The sequence below is a fragment of the Lathyrus oleraceus genome, chromosome 7, assembly GCF_024323335.1.
Source record: "Lathyrus oleraceus cultivar Zhongwan6 chromosome 7, CAAS_Psat_ZW6_1.0, whole genome shotgun sequence".
Classification (NCBI taxonomy): domain Eukaryota; kingdom Viridiplantae; phylum Streptophyta; class Magnoliopsida; order Fabales; family Fabaceae; genus Lathyrus; species Lathyrus oleraceus.
The window spans coordinates 492,249,527-492,270,925 of NC_066585.1; the positions used below are offsets into that span (position 1 = coordinate 492,249,527).

Genomic DNA, 21,399 nt, shown 5'->3' on the forward strand with positions numbered 1-21,399 from the left:
TAATCGAATCCTAAACTTACAAAAATATATATTATTTTTTAAAGATTGTTGAGCACTTATGATATTTTTCTTGTGAACTCTTTTTATTTATATTACAATATATATTTATTGCAACTAAAAAACAACATTGTTGTTTACCTATTTTTGTGAAATTTTTTTTTAAATATCCAGATTTTTCAAAAAAATTCAAAAATACACCATTTTTCTAAAAAATTACAAAAATGGCCAATTTTGGCCCTAAAATACACCTAGACGCCATCCTAGTTGGCGCCTACCCTTAAAGGGTAGGGCAAGTCGCCACTAGGAGTGGTGCCTACCCTTCAATTTTTTTATTTTATTTTTTTTAATTTATTAATTTAGATTTATTAAAAATTATATTAATTTATATTAATACATATATATATATATATAAATAAAATTATTTACAAGATATATATATATATATATATATATATATATATATATATATATATATATATATATATATTAATTTATAAGTAATTAATATTATTTATAAATTTTTGGAAAAAAAATTAATTTATATACGTGTAAATAAATATTTATACACATGTAGATTAATATATATATATATATATATATATATATATATATATATATATATATATATATATATATATATATAAAGATATGATAGACAATATCTTTAAAGATAAAGATAAAGATATATAGATATAAAGATAATAAACGCAAAATATTTTTATTTAAATAATACACATGACAAATATTATAAAGATAGAATTAAAATGCATTATTAATTTGAGATTTATCACATATGATGCGGTCTTTGGTACGATCCGCACGGGGGAGGTCTAATTACTCTCCTAGACGGTTCACGTGGTGGTGGTGCTTCCCTATTACCACCCCTAGTCCTAACGCGTCCCCTTGCCGTTTACCGTTGTGGTTGGGTCGAAGTCCCTTCAGTGCTGTAGGAAAGACGGGTCCCCTCTGCGCCTTCAAAGCTTTGTCTCGGTGGGACAAACTGACTACTGTTGGGTGCGCCCTCGAAATGTGGTATTTGGTAGTTTAAGGTTGAATCGGGTTGGCCAAAGAACAATGTTTGTTGTGGTGTGTAGTAGTCTTGTTGGTAATCCTCTTGTATACCCGTGTCGGGGCTAGGTGGAGGACTGGAAGAGCTCGGGACATTGTCGTGATGGAAGTGTTGGGATTGGTGGATGTGGGGGGATTGATATTGTGGTAGGTGTTGGGACTGTTGATGGTGGTGGGAATGTTGAGGTTGGTGTTGGTAATCTTCATGGTATTGGGGTTGAGTTTGTGGTATGTATTGTTGATTTGGTTGGGGGGTGGACATGTGTTGAGGTGGTTGTTGTTGGTAATACGGTGGTGGTGGCTGTTGTTGGTAATAAGGTGGTGGTGGTTGTTGTTGGTAATATGGTGGTTGTTGTTGTTGTTGGTAATACTGTGGTGGTTGTTGTTGTTGGGAATATTGTGGTGGTTGTTGTTGTTTGAAGTATGGTTGTTGCATCCGGGGATCGTCCAAATAGAACGGGTCAGACACAATCATTTCTGGATTTGTATTTGCTTTATACCAATCCACATATTCCCTTGTCGGCTTCATTTCGTTGGGCGCCACCGGAAATTGTAGAACATAGTGGGCACGGTCTTTCCACATTTTACGAAACTCCTTAGCAAATTCCTTCCAATGTTGGGCATACCACTGGTGGCTGACTTTTTTTAGATGCCAAGGTTCCAAAGACATAGGGGGGCCTGGGATTTCTTGATGCATTCCGAATTGCAGCTTGACACGGTCACTTTGGTGCATCTCCATAGTGGTGAACCGCATTATGGCCGTTTTTGCTGTCCAAACAGCTGCATCTTCGGGGTTGGGTTGATGTTCCAATCCCAAATATGGCCTCCAAATAAACTGCAAAGAAAAAAGCAAATATGTTATTTATTGAGAATGCATGATATTAATAAATTAGTTAGAAGATGAGTGATTTAGTGGTAATACATCTTGTGCTCGGAGACGATCCAAGAGTTGGCGATAAAATATAATTTTATTTTTGGGGGTAAGACTGTAATCCAGTCCGGTTGTAATGAACCTAAACAAAAAAAGATAAATAATATTATTTACAAATAGTTATAGAATAAATATACAAAATGAAATAACATCATAAATTTACCTAGTTGCGTAGGGGAAGGAGTAGACGTTAGGATTTTCTGGGGCTAGCCTCGGCAATCTCCATCACCCCCATGTTTGGAGCAAAAAAGCACATCCAGAAAATGTACAGTGCTCATTTTGTGCATTTTTACACAAAGAGCTATATAGGAATGCCAGTACAGCAGAACCCCAACTATACGTGCTTATTCTATCAATGTCCTCGAGCAAACTCAAGTACATAAAGTTTATGCTATTTCCCGTCCCTTCGGGAAATAGCAAGTTCCCAAACAATAACATAATGTAAACCCGGGTTTTTATGACTTTTTCTTGTTCGGACGAATCCTCAGTCAAAGTTATGGAGTCGTGGTACAATTGGAGGCTGGATAGTTTAATACCCTGACCCCTAGCTTTTGCAGACCCCTCACCCTCGACCAGATCTACCCCCAACATTTGAACACATATTTGGTTGGGCTATTGAACATTTCCAGTCACAGGCTTACCATCTATTCTAAGACCCAAAAGCATGTACACGTCCTCTAGTGTGACGGTACATTCACCAGTTGGTAGGTGAAAAGTGTGTGTTTCTGGTCTCCAACGTTCACACAGAGCAAGAATAAATTTGACATCAATTGTGGCATTTACGACATGCATAACATGACCGAAACCCGCACGCTCTATGTAAGGTACGCACCATGGGTCTGGATAAGGCATAGGGTGTGAACGTTGACGAAATTTCTTGGGATCCTTTAAAAACAAACAATATAAACAATCATTAGATTGGACTTTTAAAAAACAAATTACAAACATACAAAAGAGGCAATGTTCAAGAAAAACTTACGAATGAGGCAATGTTTGCCCTAGTGCCTCTGTGTTCTTGGCCCATGGTAAGAAGAGACATGACTGCAATGTAGAACGAAGCTTGGTGGATGAGAAGTTTCGCCGGAGTTCTCTGAATAAAAGTGTTAGTGGTTGATGAAAACTTGCAAGAATGACCTTCTATTTATACTCGTTTTCAAGTAGATTGAATATGCAAAAATGTGACAAGTGTAAGGCATGCGTGGGAATGTGGAAGACTAGTGGGAATCTGATGATGCAAAGGTGTGACACGTGTGAGGCATGCGTGGGAATCTTGCAGAATAGGTGCAGGCTAGGTGGTAGTGTTGGCATGCATTGGTGCAGATTTGCTTGCACTTGTCTTGTCTTGGGGAAGACTAGTGGGAATCTGATGATGCAAAGGTGTGACACGTGTGAGGCATGCGTGGGAATCTTGCAGAATAGGTGCAGGCTAGGTGGTAGTGTTGGCATGCATTGGTGCAGATTTGCTTGCACTTGTCTTGTCTTGGGGAAGACTAGTGGGAATCTGATGATGCAAAGGTGTGACACGTGTGAGGCATGCGTGGGAATCTTGCAGAGAATATTATTTTAGTACAACAGTTTTAGAAAGTTTAAATTGGTTTTTAATTCAATTTAGTTAATCAGGTTGTTTAAAATAAATAATTAAGCTTAAATAAGATTGAATATTATTTTAAACACATAGCGGAAAAAAGAGGTAGTTTAGTATTGGAAGTGTGATATTCAGTATTGGTGCAAGCAAAGCTATAGCCGAGAGAATAGGTGCAGGCTAGGTTCAGGCTAGGTGGTAGTGTTGCATGCAAAAATGGTGAATCTTGCAGACTAGGTTCAGGCTAGGTGGTAGTGTTGCATGCAAAGGTGTGACACGTGTGAGGCATGCGTGGGAATCTTGCAGACTTGGTGGTGAATACTTTTGATGGATAGGCATGCGTGGGAATCTCTGAGACTAAGTTCAGGCTAGGTGGAGAATACATTTGATGGATAGGCAGTAGACGTGTCAAAATTATTACATGCATGCAGCTCCACCTAGCCTGCAAGATTCTCAACAAACTTTGCATGCGTTGCTCCTACCCAAATTTTTGCATGCTTTACACGTGTCCAAGTTTTGCATGCGTTGCTCTTGGGGAAGGCTTGGTTGAAGACATGCATGCAAAGATGTGTCGGAATCTTGCAGTATAAATATTCACACACATTTTCACAAAGGTATTCACAATATCTTCACAGCAATCTTCAAAAAATCTTCACATATATCTTCACAATATCTTCACAAAACCTTCACATAACATGGCATCTTCATCACAATACAAAATCAAAGCTCACGTCAATGGTGAGACTTATGAATGTGATATGTCTGGCTTCCTATTTAGAAACACCGAACGCACTCGTTTTTGTCTAAATAGAGGAGCTGACTTCTCTTATCTGAAAAGGAAGATTGAGTCCAAACTAAGACAACCCGTGTCCCAAATTTTTTATCAACAACCTTTTTTTTCAGAAAATAACTCTGTCAAGTTTTATAAGTCATTGATTCAAAATGACATGGAGACACAATACATGTTTCGTAACCATGAGTATTCTGGTTACGAATACATAGTGTTGTACATTGTGTTGGAACAATTTCAACAAGCTCAGAATATTCAGTCACAAGTTATTGATCCTGTGATTGATGACGAACAAGATGTTGAGCACCACGTTGAAGACGATGTGGTTGATGATGCAGAAGACGTGGTTGATGACTTGGTGAACCGTGACTCTGAAGACGAAGACCAAGTTCAAATACCTATAGCGCAACGCTACTCACCGCCTGCTCACTTCACAACCCTTAACTTGGGCGAGGATGAGCCCTCATCAGATATGTTCTACAACCCATATATGAGGTTTGATGAGGAGTTAAAGAAGGGTGACCAATTTCGGACCAAGGAAGAGTGTCTGTTAGCAATAAAGAACTGGCACTTGAAAAACTGTGTTGACTACGATGTTATCAAATCAAATCCGGAAAGATACGTTATTGTATGCAAAAATCCGGAGTGTGGGTATAGGTTGATGGCATCGTACAAGAAGAAACATAATGCGTGGGTGATAGGGTCCATTTCTCAAGCTCACACTTGCGTCAACACCAACATGAAACAGGATCATCGCAAACTTAGCCATGATATGATCTGCCATTCCATATTACCTCTAGTTGAGGCTAACCCGTCACTGAAGGTCAAAACTATTATCTCCCATTGTGTGGCTGTTTTCAAATATACACCGTCATACAGAAAGGCTTGGTTAGCGAAAACCAAGGCAATTGAACTGGTATACGGTAATTGGGAGGAATCATACAAACAACTTACGCGCTACCTGGCTGCACTACGATTGTATTCACCTGGGACGGTTTCTATAATGGAGACCTTGCCGGCACAATCCCCTGACGGAAATTGTCTAGAAGGTAATGGAATATTCCATAGACTTTTCTGGGCATTCCGTCCCTGCATCATCGGTTTCACATTCTGCAAACCACTTGTTCAAGTCGATGGAACTTGGCTGTATGGGAAATACAAAGGATCGTTACTGATGGCGGTCGCACAAGATGGAAATTCTAATATTTTCCCAATAGCCTTTGCATTGGTTGAAGGAGAAACGGCTGCTGCTTGGAGTTTCTTCCTTAAGAATCTCCGAACGCACGTGACTCCACAAGCTGGCATATGTGTGATTTTTGACAGGCACGCTTCTATAGACAGTGCATACAATAATCCAGCAAATGGTTGGCATGACCCCCCATCTACGCATGTCTACTGCATCAGGCATATTGCTCAAAATTTTGTGCGGGAGTTCAAAGATAATTTCTTGAAGCAACATTTGATAAACGCGGGGTATGCATTAAACCAACCTGGATTCCAATACTACCGCCGGGAAATAGTGTTGGCAAATTCTGATGCAGGGAGGTGGATCGATAATATCGACAAAGCGAAGTGGACTAGATCATATGACGATGGGGTAAGGTGGGGCCACATGACAACAAATCTTGTGGAATCAATGAATGGCATCTTTAAGGGCATACGTAACCTCCCGGTAACCGCTTTGGTGAGTGCGACCTATTTTCGGATGGCAACATTGTTCGTAACAAGAGGGAAGCGCTGGCATGAAGTGTTACAGACGAGTCAAGTATATAGTGATGCCTGCATAAAGTTTATGAGGCAGGAATCTGCCAAAGCCAGCAGCCATCGGGTTACGGAATTCGACCGCCATGGCCACACTTTTAGTGTCAAGGAAACAATTGACCACAACCAGGGGCTGCCGAGACAAGAGTATAGGGTCCTAATACCAGACCGTTGGTGCGACTGTGGTCAATTTCAGGCCTATCGAATGCCTTGTTCCCATGTCATTGCAGCATGTTCACACAGCCACTTCGATGCATTGTCGCTAGTGTCTCCCATCTACAAAGTTGCAACATTGCTAAATGTATACGACAATCCCTTTCCGGTGGTAGCATTGGTGGCATATTGGCCAGAGTATGACAGGGAAATTGTTTGGCACAACGAATCGATGCGGCGGAATAAAAGTGGTCGCCCAAATAGCAGACGCATTAGAACTGAAATGGACGTCGCAGAAAAAATGCAGAGGAAGTGTAGCATATGTAGACAACTAGGGCATAATAAGAACAAATGTCCATATCGTGGATCTAGTTCCACAACTTAGTTTTCATATTCATAAATCTGTGTACCAATGCTATTTATCATTAAAGTTTACTTTTTATTCCAAATAGAAGATGACACTTGAACAACAAACACAAACATCTAACATTACAACACCAATTACTAAAACAAAAACAAATACTGGAACAAAAACAAGTACTAAAACAAGAACAAGTACTAGAACAATAACAAATACAACAACAACATGACAAACAACCATTAAAATCTAAGAAATTACAACAGTTAACACTATGTCGTCTGATCCATGCGTCATTTGGATGCAATCAATGTCACTTTCAACTTCAACCCACCAACGTATCGTTTCTCCAGTTTCAAATGAGAACCTTGTTCTAAGCCTCTGAATCCTTCTGATGACTTCACCAGGTTGGTAATCTCCCTCTAACCAAGACATCAAGGACCTTTTTAGTTGGTCCAACGAACGGATGTTCCAAAATTTCATCTCCATTGGGGGTTTCAAAGGCGAGAAAATAACATGCCCATCCCTTTTTAAGATTACTGGTTCAGGATCCGGGCGCCTTGATGATGTTCGCTGCCATGACGACGGTCTTGGGGATGCCATGAACTCAACTTGATAGAGAAAGTGATAGGAAATAGTGGTGAAGAAAATGCAAGGAAATAACACTTTATTTATAGGAAAAGATCTCGGTTGTACACCAATCTACTTAACCCTAATTAGTGTCGCACTTGATTAATTAGTCTTATGGGGAATTAGGGTTTGAATTAGGTCATAACTACCAAACTCTAATTATAACCGATCAATAAACCCTAATTATAATTGATAAATTAACCTTAACATGATTAACCCTAATTCTCCCAAAAATTTATAAATAATATTAATTACTTAATAATAATTATATATATATATATATATATATATATATATATATATATATAATATATATATATATATATATATATATATATGTAAATAATTTTATTTATATATATTATTAATATATTTATAATAAATCTAAATTAAAAAATTAAAAAAAATTAAAAAAAAAATATATTAAAAAAAAAAAATTTAAGGGTAGGCGCCACTCCTAGTGGCGACTTGCCCTACCCTTTAAGGGTAGGCGCCAACTAAGGTGGCGCCCAAGTACAAAAATAGGGCAAAAAAATGTCCATTTTTGTCATTTTTTTGAAAAAATATGTATTTTTGAAATTTTTTTAAAAAATCTGGATATTAAAAAAAAAACTCTATTTTTGTCAACATGTATACAGTTCAAGCCATTAGAAAATGAGGAAAATAGCTTGTGCTTCCATGTGAGTGTTTAAAATAAATTAATCTTTGCTTATTCAAAACAATTACTACTTTAGATAAGTACACTTAAAGTAGCTGTCAAAAATAAAAAACATCAATACTAAAAAAATTCTTGATATGACAATAGTAATAGTATATATTACATTTACAGGTATGAGTATGACTTTACCAACTATTTTCCGGTTTTGATTTGATAGTCATTGCCAGCATCAAAACCAAACCTAACAAGCAACAAAATCAACCATATCTTAATACCTTAATTATATAAACAACAATAAACACTCATCCATATCCATCTGTTATTAATTTACTACTATATATTATAAATTATAATAACAGTACCATTAACTCTTGCTTTTATTGCTTCACAGTCAGTTACCAACTCACCTCTCTTCAATTTTGCACCAAAAACCCTTTCACCCTCTTTCATATTTTTTTTCCTCTAAAATAATAAAACTAGTACATACAAGAATCTAGGACTATATCAAACTTTTAAGGTTGTTTAGATCTTCCTAGCTCATGTGTTCTTATTTCTTGAGGTATAATATTCAAAGCTTTCTTCTTTCTCTATTTTTTCCACCTCTTTGTTATTGCATGTACCAGGATTCAATTGAAAGAGAAAAGAAAGTAGTTAATTCTTCTTCACTATGATGTGGAATCATAGAGAAGGTTGGTTATTTATTATATTCATCTATGTGTTGGTATTATCAATTTTTCCTTTGGTGTGTTTTTCTGCAAACTTTGTTCCTATAGATAATTACCTTATAGATTGTGGTTCACATGCAAATACTTCTATAGGTAATCTCAATTTCACTTCAGATCAATTCTATAAGAATTTTCTTTCCACACAAGATGATATTCTTGCAAATACTAGTTTAAATTCAATCAGTTCCACCACTGGTTATTCACCTCTTTATCAAACTGCAAGAATCTTCAATTCGCCTTCAAAGTATACTTTTCCTGTTAGCAAAAAGGGTAGGGTTTGGATCCGGCTTCATTTCTTTCCGTTTTTGTATCGAAATTACAATCTTAGTGCTGCGAATTTCGCTGTTGCGACTCAAGACAATGTGCTTGTTAGTAACTTTAGTGTGTTGGGAGAAAATGGTGTTATGAAGGAGTATTTAGTGAATGTGACCTTAGACGCGGTTGTTGTAACGTTTACCCCGGCGAAGAATTCAACTGCTTTTGTGAATGCGATTGAAGTTGTTTCTGTGCCGGATGACTTAATTGCCGATGATGCTATCGCGTTGAGTCCGAGGAGAAGTTATGCGGGGTTGTTGACACAGGCACTCGAGACGGTTTTTAGGGTTAACATGGGTGGTCCGAGTGTTTCTTTTGGCGTTGATCCGCTTCGTCGAACTTGGGTTCCTGATGTAAGCTTTCTTATACTACCTAACCTTGCTAGAAATTTTTCGAGTATAGGTGCTGTTAAATATGTAAAAGGGGGGCCAACAGAAAATATTGCTCCTGCTAGTGTCTATGGTACTTTAACAGAGATGAACTCGGATAGTGATCCGCGGAGCAATTTCAATGTGACGTGGAGGTTTGATGTGGAGCCGGAATTTCAATATCTTGTTCGACTTCACTTCTGTGATATTGTCAGTAAAGGTCTTAATGAACTCTATTTCAATGTTTACATTGATTCGTTGTTAGCTGAAAAGGATGTTGATCTCAGTGCAAAGACTAATAATGTTTTGGCTACTCCTTATTTTATGGATTTCGTTACACCACCGTCGGTCGACAATAAAATTCTTGTGAGTATTGGCCCTTCTGACGCAAATAGTGATTATCCTAATGCCATTTTGAATGGTCTTGAGATCATGAAAATGAACAACTCTAAGAGCAGTCTTAGTGCATCGACAGCCGTGTTTTTGACGAGTAATCATGGTTCGAACTCTAAGAAAGTTGGCGTGATAGTTGGTGTGAGTCTTGGGATACTTTGCGCGGTGGTTGGAGTTTTCTTTGTATTCTTCATGAGAAGAAGACGGTTGGCACAACAAGGGCATTCAAAGACATGGGTTCCTTTATCGATCAACGACGGAACTTCTCACACAATGGGAAGTAAATATTCAAACGCCACAACAGGAAGTGCTGCTTCGAACTTTGGGTATCGCTTCCCGTTTGTGGCAGTTCAGGAGGCCACAAACAGTTTCGATGAGAGTTGGGTTATTGGCGTAGGTGGTTTTGGTAAGGTATACAAAGGTGAACTAAACGACGGAACTAAAGTTGCTTGTAAGAGGGGGAACCCTCGGTCACATCAGGGACTTGCAGAATTCCGAACCGAAATAGAAATGTTGTCCCAGTTCCGTCATCGCCATCTGGTATCATTGATCGGATATTGTGATGAAAGGAATGAAATGATCTTGATATATGAGTACATGGAGAACGGAACTGTCAAGAGTCATCTCTATGGCTCGGGTCTGCCCAGCTTAAGCTGGAAAGAGAGGCTCGAGATATGCATCGGAGCAGCTAGGGGACTCCATTACCTTCATACCGGCTATGCTAAAGCGGTTATTCACCGCGATGTAAAATCTGCAAACATCCTTCTTGATGAGAACTTCATGGCGAAAGTTGCCGATTTTGGGCTATCAAAGATCGGACCGGAAATCGATCAGACGCACGTGAGCACAGCCGTCAAAGGGAGTTTTGGCTACCTTGACCCGGAGTATTTCAGAAGGCAACAGTTAACAGAGAAATCTGACGTGTACTCATTCGGGGTAGTTTTGTTTGAGGTTTTGTGTGCAAGACCTGTTATAGATCCATCTCTTCCTAGAGAAATGGTGAATTTGGCAGAATGGTCGATGAAATGGCAGAAAAGAGGGGAACTTGCACGAATCGTGGATCCAAATCTTGAGGGGAAAATCAGACCGGATTCCCTAAGAAAATTTGGAGAAACTGCTGAAAAATGTTTGGCTGATTTTGGTGTTGACAGGCCTTCAATGGGAGATGTATTGTGGAATCTGGAGTATGCTCTTCAACTGCAAGAGGCTGTTGTTCAAGGCGATCCCGAAGAAAACAGCACTAACATGATCGGTGAACTCTCTCCGCAAATCAATAATTTCGATCACGAAAAAAGTGTTTCGGTTGCGCAATTTGAAGCTTCGAGTCTTGATGATCTTTCCGGTGTTTCAATGAGTAAAGTATTCTCACAGTTGGTGAAGTCTGAGGGAAGGTGACATTGAATAATACATTTATATTCTGCATATTACACTACTTTTTATGGTTTTGGTGGCTTTTGTGTTCTAAACTGTAGTACTGTTATTCCTAACAATAGAGTTGTAAATAAAGACCAATTTGCTAAGTATGCAATTCTGTGAAATGGTCTTTTTCAGCATGCTGTAACTTGTTCTTTAATTACAAAACTTCATGTGCATATTTTGCTCATGATCTGTGTCAAATTTGAGAAAGGACAATTTTGCACTAGAGAGGCCAGTGAACCCTGGTCACCTTAGTTCTTGATTTTGAATCACGATTCCTCTGTTATCAAAGGGGGCTATTGTTTCCTATTTCTGCAAAATGCTAGAAAGATTTGACATGAAACTAAATGAGGGTGACATAGGATCTATATTTGTAATCCACCGTATGAACCTCGGTGAAAAAGACATAGACTACACCCTCACTTAATACTCAATTGCATCAGTTATGTCTCTCACCATTGTGCATGACGAGGAACCACAACAACTAGCAGTAATCGTAACGACGACAACGAGGCCTTAGCAGAGATGCAAGGTACTATGGAGGAATTCTGTCACTCCAACCAAGCTTTGCAGGATAAAGTCCTGATCATTCAGGGACAACATCGTGATGAAAACCCTCATGAAGACGATGAGGTCATGGATCACCATCCTTTCTCTGATGAGATCAAGAACACTCATGTACCAGAAAATTCCAAACCACAATCATTGGTGAAATTTGATGGGAAAAGCAACTCGATGAACACACTGCCACCAATAATACTCAGATGACGATGATTGTGTTGGACAAGTGACTTCAAGCACAAGAGAGATGGTGTGAATTGTGGTATTCAAAGTTCGTGATTAATTTTAAACTTTCTCGATTAAGATCGTATTAGTAAATTTTAGGTGAATAATCACATCGAAAATAAAATGTTTAAAGTAAATTGTAGAAAATAAAGAGATAAATTTAGAAGGATTGCACCAGAGATTTATATATGTTTGACTGAATGTTGGACTAATCTTGTCCCCAAGTGGTCTTCTTGAGAGTTTCATTATAGACAATGAGCTTTTAAAGATTATGCCCACGAACCTTAATACAGTCTAATCTTGAGATTTTAACAGGCTTATCCACAACCAAGTGATAGTTTTTATTCCAGGGTAAACTATCAAATTGTTTAGAGATTTATGGTAGATCTCAATAACCAAAACAAAGCTTTTTCGGACAAAGCTTAATAAACCAAGAAGAAAGATTTTATGACAAGTTGATATCAAGAACCAAACTCAATCTCTTAAAGGTATCGCATCCTTAAGAATATAAACGACTAGCACGACCACTTACAAAAATTATCTTCCTCACAAGTAAAGCTTCATTTAGTAGCACTAAGGAAATTTGAAGTGAATAAAAATATTTTCTAAAGAGAGGGAGAGAAATAAATTTTAAAGAAATATGAAAATATTGGAAAGTGGTGTGGTTTGAAATGAGGGTGAGCCTCTCTTATATAGTGGTTGGAAAATCAGAGAAAGGAAACAATTCATGGGTTGCATTGATTATCTAATAGATTGACAAAAATCTCCAATCGATTAGACAACTCATTTGCAAATGATTGGCAAGCCCAAATAGGAAGATTTTGATATAGAGTCGTTATAAGTCATTAATGTGATGTCCATATTGATTTTGTAATCGATTCACATTCTTCTAATTGATTGTCAAAATGCTCAAATCGATTGGCTGATTAGAAAAGTTTTACCAATCGATTGACACATCTTTCCAATCGATTAGATAGTTAAAATTCTTTGAAAAAAATTTTGGACAACTTTTTAATCACATAGTTTTGGCTTAGAAAATCATTTTCAGTATGTGATTTGTTTTAGTATTCTTAAGCTACTACTTTACTTTTACAAAACTTCATCCACTCAGACAGACAGACAAAACCTGACAAGCTTTCACACCTTTCTCAAAACAACTTCAAGACTTTTTGCTAGATAATTTTTGTTTGTATCGGAACTTTGATCTTCAGTCCTTTTGATGATTAATAATATACTTTCTTAGGTTATCCTATCATCATTGAGGTTGAAAGTTATTATCATGCGTTGTCGTCATCAAAACATCAGATGCAGATCTTCATCACCTGCAAGCACATAGATCCACAAATTGACACTTTTGACTCCATGAAACACAAGCTCTTGTCCAATACTTTCAAAGAGACAACTCTCAAGTGGTTCATGAACTTGTCCCATTTTCAGTGATCAGTTATCAAGATCTTTCGAAGAAACTGGTCCATCAATTTTCGACGAGTAAACACCTAAATGTTTCAACAACCTGCCTATTAAATGTCGGTTAGGGGAATACATCGTTCGGTTCAATGAGGTGGCTATAAAGGTAATACATTATGATAATTGATAGATGTTTGTGGGACAATTCTAAAATGGTTTGAAGGTCGTAGACTTTAATTTGTCTCTCGCACATAAGTCCTTTGTTTCCATGGATGAAATTATGGTGCAGACTGAGTGTTATATCAAGAAGGAAGAGTGCAACAAAAAAAATCTAAGGATGTCAAAGAGCATGTTGTCGGTGAGTCTGTCCTGTCATACTAACATCTTTAGAACCACTACACTTCACCCGTTAGGGATATGGGAACTTTCAAATGCAGTGGGAGACTCGCAGACAACTTCACGCCACCCACGACATCCCGCCTCTGCCAACTCATGGGGACCAAACCCAACAGGTGGTGAAAATACTACAAGGTTAAGAATCGTGAAACTGACGACTGCTACTAGCTCAAGAGGGAGATTAAGCGCCTTATTCAAGAAGGTCATTTGCTAAAGTATATTATAGGAAGCTCTCGATAAGTAAGGGACATTTCCATAGCCTAGGGGTGAGACCAACTCAGGAGCCCTGAGTCTAAACAAGACAAATAGGCAAAAAGAAAAGAAGAGGACAAACTTAACCCCTATACATTGAATACCATCACAGAAGGATTCACCATGACGGAGAATCTAGTTCCTCCCATAAAAGATATGTTTGTGAGGTCATGAAGGTGGAGGACTCAACCATTAAGCCAGATTCAGACCCAAAAGATGGTCTAGATCCTAAGATCACTTTCTCTCGTAAAGACGGCGTCAGGGTCCTCCCACATGAAAATGACTTTATGGTGATAAAGGTACAACTGTCAAACTGGGAAATCAAACGAGTGATAATATATGTTGGATACTTGGTTAATGTCTTATATTGGGACTCCTTTGAGAGATTAAAATTAGATCGAGACATTCTTCAATCATTCATGGGTTCCTTGGTCGGTTTCTAGGGAAAGGAAGTCCAAGTGAAAGGATATAATACTCTCAAAATGGTGTTCGGATTGAAGGAGAACACCAAAATTATAAAAGTCGGGTATTCCACCCACCAAGATGAGAACCTTCATGACAGAAGCCGGAGAAGAGAAGTTGATCACCCTACTATGAAAAATATTGATTTAGACCCCTCGGATATGTCAAGGATTAACACTAGAGTTAGATGCCATCACATGGACATAAACTCAACAATGAAGTAAGTAATGCAAAGAAAATGCAAAGTAAGGAAGGAGAAGTAAGCAGCCATTAAGGAAGAAGCTGGGAAATTAAAAAAAAATCGGTTTCATAGCTATAATTAAATGCCTAACTTGGTTGGTGAACATAGTGTTCGGTTTCATAGCTATAATTAAATGCCTAACTTGGTTGGTGAACATAGTGTTGGTTTGAAAGGCATCTCAAAAATGGTAGATGTGCATAAATTTCACTTATTTGAATCCGGCGTCCCTTAAGAACCCTTACATATTGCCAAACATTGACAGATAGATAGACGACTTATTGGAGTACAAAAGTTTGAGCTTCATGGATGCCTACTCCGACTACAACGGATCAAAATGGACCCCCTGGATGAGTTGAAAATTGCATTCATGTCAAATAACTACAACTATCATTATAAGATCACATCTTTTAGATTAAATAAAGTAGGGGCTACTTATTAAAGACTCATGCACCACATTTTTCCTAATCAAGTATGATGCAGCACATGGTCGTAAAGACCTCTAAGGAAGATAATCATTGTGGCGATCAGGAGGATATTTTGAAATCAGTCACTTAAGTCTATTAAAGAACCTAAATTATTTCAATATCATTAAAGATATCTCATTCCCGAACATCTATCCAAACCAATGACAGAATTAAAATTAGTCTTTTTGAAGCATCAAGTCAATTCAAAAACCTTTAAAATTGCAGTGTTAAATTAGGAAATATAATTGAATTAACACATGAAATTTCAGGGGACTTAATCGATAGGCTTTTACAAATTGAAGGACTAATATAGATTATCTTAAATCTGACAATTTAGCCAACGTTTTGCACTTAACTATAAGATAAAGGTGAAACAAAATTGTTTATTGAATTTGCTAAGCATGCAATTCGGTGAAATGGTTTTTTTCTATCTTCTCTGAAAATTGTTTATATGTAAGTGATAGTCAATTTCAACAGCTGAACTAAAAATACAGAAATATCATAACAGAAAACGAAATGAGCTGGTTGCAACATTAACATTATAGAAATTGGATTACAAAATGCCACAAGCAAAGTCATATCAAATTGATCTCTCCTAATGGCTGCAACATTTCAATCCCAGAATATACATAAATTGCAAAACCGACAGAAAATCGATTGAAAATGAAACCCTAACACTAACCCTAACCCCCAAATCCGTAAAGAGTTCTTCCCTGTCTCTTGAGAGCGTAAACAACATCCATAGCAGTAACAGTCTTTCTCCTAGCATGTTCAGTGTATGTAACTGCATCACGAATCACATTCTCCAAAAAGATCTTGAGAACACCGCGTGTTTCTTCATAGATCAGACCACTGATACGCTTCACTCCACCTCTGCGAGCAAGACGGCGAATAGCCGGCTTGGTAATACCTTGAATGTTATCGCGGAGAACCTTACGGTGTCGTTTTGCTCCTCCCTTTCCCAAACCCTTTCCACCTTTTCCACGCCCAGACATCTTGATTTCAGAGTGTAATTAACAAATTGATGAAGAATGATGAAGAAATGGATTTGCTGAGATTGATTATTGTGTGGGGTTTTTATTTATAGGTTTTTTATTTTTACGAGATTGTTTAGATCGTTTTAGATCGATCCGGGTGGGTTTCACGGAGCTGTTCTGGATCGTTGAGGGGAGGTTAATGTACGGTCTGGATATTAGATTAAACTGAGAACGGATCGATGACGTGGCGGAAGAAGTTAGTAATCCAATTTGCCATATTGCTACGCTCAGTGATTTTGGAATTTTTTGGCGCCTATAAAATTCCCAGCTTTTTCTTTTGTGTCATGTTTTCAGATAAATTTGTACTAATTACATTACTCATAATATATTATTCATGGTCTTATTTAGAAGAGAAATATGATTTTTTAAATTCATTGCATAATCAATGTATATAGTTCATTATACAGTTTAGTTGTATGGATTATTCAATAAATCTAAAAAAAAAATTTACTCTTATAAATAGGATCAAAGGGAGTACTTCTTTAACACTAAATTAACATCAATCAACCGTTTTAGAGATTGTTGCATTTATTGTTGGAGATGATGATACAGATTTTAAGAGGGATATTATATTTGAAAGACAGAGTGGAAGACTGAAAAGAATTAGTGAGTTTCATTCAGGTTATCTAGCGTTTTAGTATCCACTTCTATTTTCATACGGCGAATATGGTTTTAGACTTGGACTGATTTATAGGGAAACAATCCAAAAAAAGTAAGAGAGATGAATAGGTTTACCATTGGAGAATAACTTACATTAAGAATTCAAACTAGAACTAATGAAGCTCATACTTTGTTGCGGTCAAGGCAGTTGTTTCAACTATTTTTAGTTGATGGATTTACTATGACGGAGTTAGAGAAACTTAATTTGAATGAAATTGAACAGTCCGTCAACATTGAATGATCAAACAAAGGTAAAAGAGTGGTGCTATCGTCCAGTTATATTGGAAGTCGGAGGTTCATGGAACAATTTTATTTTGATGGAATGGTAATTTGTAGTCATATTGGTTTTCTAGATCTGTTTATCACATTTACTTACAATTCAAACTGACCTGAATATTCCAAGGTAAATTTATCTTCTAGGATTTAAAAATCATATTATATTTTATATTGAAGTTCAACACACACTTTTATTTGTCAAATAAAACAGGTACAAAATTGAGATGTATGTAAGCAATTGTGATGCAAAGTATCAATTTATTTTTTGGGATAATGATTGTACTACTATTATTGGTAAGACAGTCAACCGTATGCATAAGATAATGTTAGAGGTAACATTTTCTTGAATATTAAACCATTTTTTGTTAATAGCATATTGAATGTAATTCTAGATTTTAATCACCTCATTATATATATATATATATATATATATATATATATATATATATATATATATATATATATATATATATATATATATATATATATATATTATATATATATATATATATATATATATATATATATATATATATATATATATATATATATATATATATATTGAGGAAGAAAAAGATAATCATATGGTTTATCCTGATAACCTTGATAAGTAGTTAAATAAGAAAATAGCATAGAGAGTTAAGGTTAAGCTAGATTTCAATCAAGCATTTGTCAACAAGCTCTCAATGGAAGAGACATTTATTAAACAAATTGAGAATGACTTGAATATTGATGAGGTATATCAGAATAATAATTTGATTTATAATATATAATAGATTCATTTTAGTTATTTAATTTTTATAATATTGTTAGAATCAGTCTCAACTAGACACTTCAAAGGTTCTAACATGCAAGTTGAAGGTAACTTTCAGTTGACAGAAATAGAAAATGAAGATATACCATGGGAGCAAGCCACAAAAAGGAATCAACTTATAATAAGAGAGTGGTTAGCCTTTAGAATTCAATCGAGACCAAATGAGGCACAAAAAATATTGAGATCAAGAAGACTTTACCAACAACTTTTATTGATGAATTTACAATGATGGAATTTGAAAGGTTTAGGTGGCTTAGAAAGAATCAATCAAAATTAAGAGTTGAAAGTATCACATTTTTAGTGAATTTAACTCCAATGGTTAAACATAAGGTGCAAACACATGAAAGAGGATTGTGTTGCCTTCATCATGTGTTGGTAGTCGTAGATATATGGATCAACAATACTTTGACGGAATGGCAATATGCAGTTATGTTGGATTCCCTAATCTTTTCATTAGTTTCACATGTAATCCTATTTGGCCTAAAATTCAATATTTTCTTGGTCCGATGCATTTGAAAGCACATGACCGTTCATACATAATATCTAGAGTTTTTAAGATGAAATTCAATGAGTTGTTATCTGATTTGACGAAGCAATGTGCATTGAGAAAGGTGCTTGCATGTAAGTAAAGTAACTAGACTAAATGGTGAAATATTATTGTTAATGTTATGATAGTTTTTTTAATGTCTTACTCATTTGTTATTGCCAATCTTTTTACAAATATGTATATAATTGAATTTTAAAGGAGAGGGTTGCCTTATGCTCACGTTCTAATTTTTTTTCATCCATCAAATAAATATCCAACTCCAAATGATATTGATTGTATTATATCTACTGAAATTCCTAATCAAGGAACTGATCCAGGATTGTATAACTTGGTTAAACCTCACATGATTCATGGATAATATGGAAGTGCAAATCGAGTTGCACCATGTATGAAAGATGGAAAATATTCTAAAAAATTTCCAAAAAAAAATCAAACTGAAACAGTTGTTGACCAGGATCGGTATCTCATGTATAGAAGAAGGAACAATAGCCACACAATTACTAAAAATGGAAATCAAATGAATAACCGACATATTATCCCATATAATCCAAAGTTGTTGATAAAGTACCAAGCTCATATTAATAGGGAATGGTGGAAGCAAAGTACATCAATTAAGTACTTATTCAAGTACATCAACAAAGGGTATGACAGGATCACTCATACCATTGTACCAAATAAATATGGAAATTCCATTCAACAACGAGATATTGACGAGATCAAACAATACCTTGATTGTAGGTATTTTTCTCCAAATGAAACGTGTTGGAGGATATTTTCCTTTCCAATACATGGTAGAAAACCAGATGTAGAAAGACTGTTCTTTCACTATGAGGGTCAAAATTCTATATATTACACTGACTTTAAGCAAATTAATGTCGTTCTTTTGAAACCATGTGTGACTGATCAATGTTTACATCATGGTTTGAAGCAAACAAAATGTACCATGAAGCTCGAGAGTTAACTTACAACAAATTTGTTTCAAAGTTTGTGTATGTCAAGAAAAAAAGATAATGGAGACCCCATAAAAAAGGTTACATAATTGGTAGGCTAATTTGGGGTCCTTCGTGTATAAGTGAAATGTACCATCTGAGGATGATGTTAACACATGTGAAAGGACCACCAAGTTATGGTGAAATAAAAACTGTCAACAGCATCTTATATGATACATTTCAGAATGCATGTTTTGTTTTGGGATTCATAAGAGATGATAGAGAATTAATAGCAGCCATTAAAGAGGAAAATCATTGGGATTCTGGTCACTTTTTAAGGATACTATTTTCCATATGGTATTGTCAAGTAGCATGAATAGGTTAAACCATGTATGCAAGAGCACATGGCATATCTCAGCAGGTGGCATACTTTATGCTCAACAAAGAATTGCAAACAATAGAGGTATGACTAATATTCTGACATATTGTACATCTTATACTTCATTATGTTTTAATTGTACAATTATAATATCAATATTCTTATTCCATATCCTTTTGTTTAATTATAATTTTGGTTATGTGTTGCAAATGTCATAGATTTGAGGTTATCAGCTGAAGAAATTAGAAATCTAACATTGATTGAAATTGAAAGAATCTTCAAAGAAATCGCAAGAGTTTAAGGGAGTTTCCTGGAATGCCATATCCAAAAGGGTATGTCTTTGAACAGTTTGGGAACAAACTTATTTATGAAGAGTGTAAGTATGATCCAACTGAGCAACTTCAAGAATTCAATAAATTATATCAAAATCTTACAAATAGCCTTAAAGTCAATTGTTTTTACTATTTAAATTTGTTTTCTATTTTTTATGATTTCGTTTATCATCAAAGTTAATAAGTTTTTTCTTATTTTTATTATTAACAAGATAAGCAAAGAGATGTCTTCAAAAGAATAATGGAAGTGGTAAACAATAAAAAAAAAGCAGTGTGTTTTTTCTATATGGGTATGGTGGTACAAGGAAGACGCATATGTGAAGAACTTTAGCTTCTTACATATGTTAAAGAAAACATATTTGTTTGACCGTCACTTCATCTAGAATAGCATCATTGTTACTTCTGAGAGGTCGAACAACACATTTAAGTTCAATATTCCAATACCTACACTTGGGTAATTTACATGTAATATAAATAAAGAAAGTGATTGTGTTAAGCTTTTGAAATTAACCAAGTTGATAATATGGGACGAAGTTCCAATGGCTAACAAGTTTTGTCTTGAAGCATTGGATAAAACATTCAAAGACATAATGGCTGGATCCAAGACTTCAAACAAAATATTTGGAGGCAAGGTAATTGTGTTTTTATGGTGATTTTAGACAAATAGTATCATTTGTACCAAGAGGAAGCCTTTCAGATATAATTCATGTCACAATTAATACATCATACATATGAGATCACTATCAGGTGTTGAGACTTACAAAGAACATCTTCAACAAAATAGTCAGACTTCCAATGATTATGAAGTGGAACAATTTTCAAATTGGATTTTAAAAGTTGGAGATGGAAAGTTATTTAGCCTAATGATGGTTATGCAAATATTGATATACCAACTAAATTGTTAATCACTAATTTTGATGATCCACTTGAAGCCATAGTTCAAAGCACATATCCAAAATTTGACGAGAATTACAAGAATGAAAATTTCTTACAGTCTAGAGCTATTTTGGCAGGAACAATCAAGATTGTGGATGTCATCAATCAATATATTTTAGGATTAATTTCAGGTAATAGAATATTAGAAACTTTTGTATACATATAAGATTTAGTGTAAACAATAATGATAATTTCATATGTTTTGTAGGAGAGGAAAGAGAATATCTAAGCTCAGATTTTGTTGATAGATTTGAAGTTGATGGCAATGAAGCTTTTGATGTACTGATTCTAGATTTTTTAAATATATTGACAACTTCAGGGCTCCCTAATCAT

At 35.8% G+C, this 21,399-nt stretch overlaps 2 protein-coding genes across 3 annotated transcripts in view; one reads left to right on the top strand and one right to left on the bottom strand.

Annotated features, from left to right (window-relative positions):
- Nucleotides 1-8,239: 8,239 nt before the first annotated feature.
- On the top strand, nucleotides 8,240-11,349 carry LOC127101525 (receptor-like protein kinase HERK 1). Its single transcript, XM_051038966.1, has one exon. The coding sequence runs from the start codon at nucleotides 8,599-8,601 to the stop codon at nucleotides 11,125-11,127; it is 2,529 nt and encodes an 842-aa protein (XP_050894923.1). The 5' UTR covers nucleotides 8,240-8,598; the 3' UTR covers nucleotides 11,128-11,349.
- Nucleotides 11,350-15,658: 4,309 nt separating this feature from the next.
- LOC127100338 (histone H4) overlaps nucleotides 15,659-21,399 on the bottom strand; it is an 80,854-nt gene continuing 75,113 nt past the window's right edge. For both annotated transcript variants that reach the window (XM_051037468.1, XM_051037470.1), the window contains exon 3: nucleotides 15,659-16,027. In XM_051037468.1, coding sequence (XP_050893425.1) covers nucleotides 15,840-16,027 — 188 coding nt within the window. In that variant the 3' untranslated portion in view covers nucleotides 15,659-15,839. The remainder of the gene's footprint in view (nucleotides 16,028-21,399) is intronic.

Coding starts and splice junctions, on each gene's coding strand:
- LOC127101525 (XM_051038966.1), top strand. CDS start 8,599: ATGATGTGGAATCATAGAGAAGGTTGGTTATTTATTATATTCATCTAT.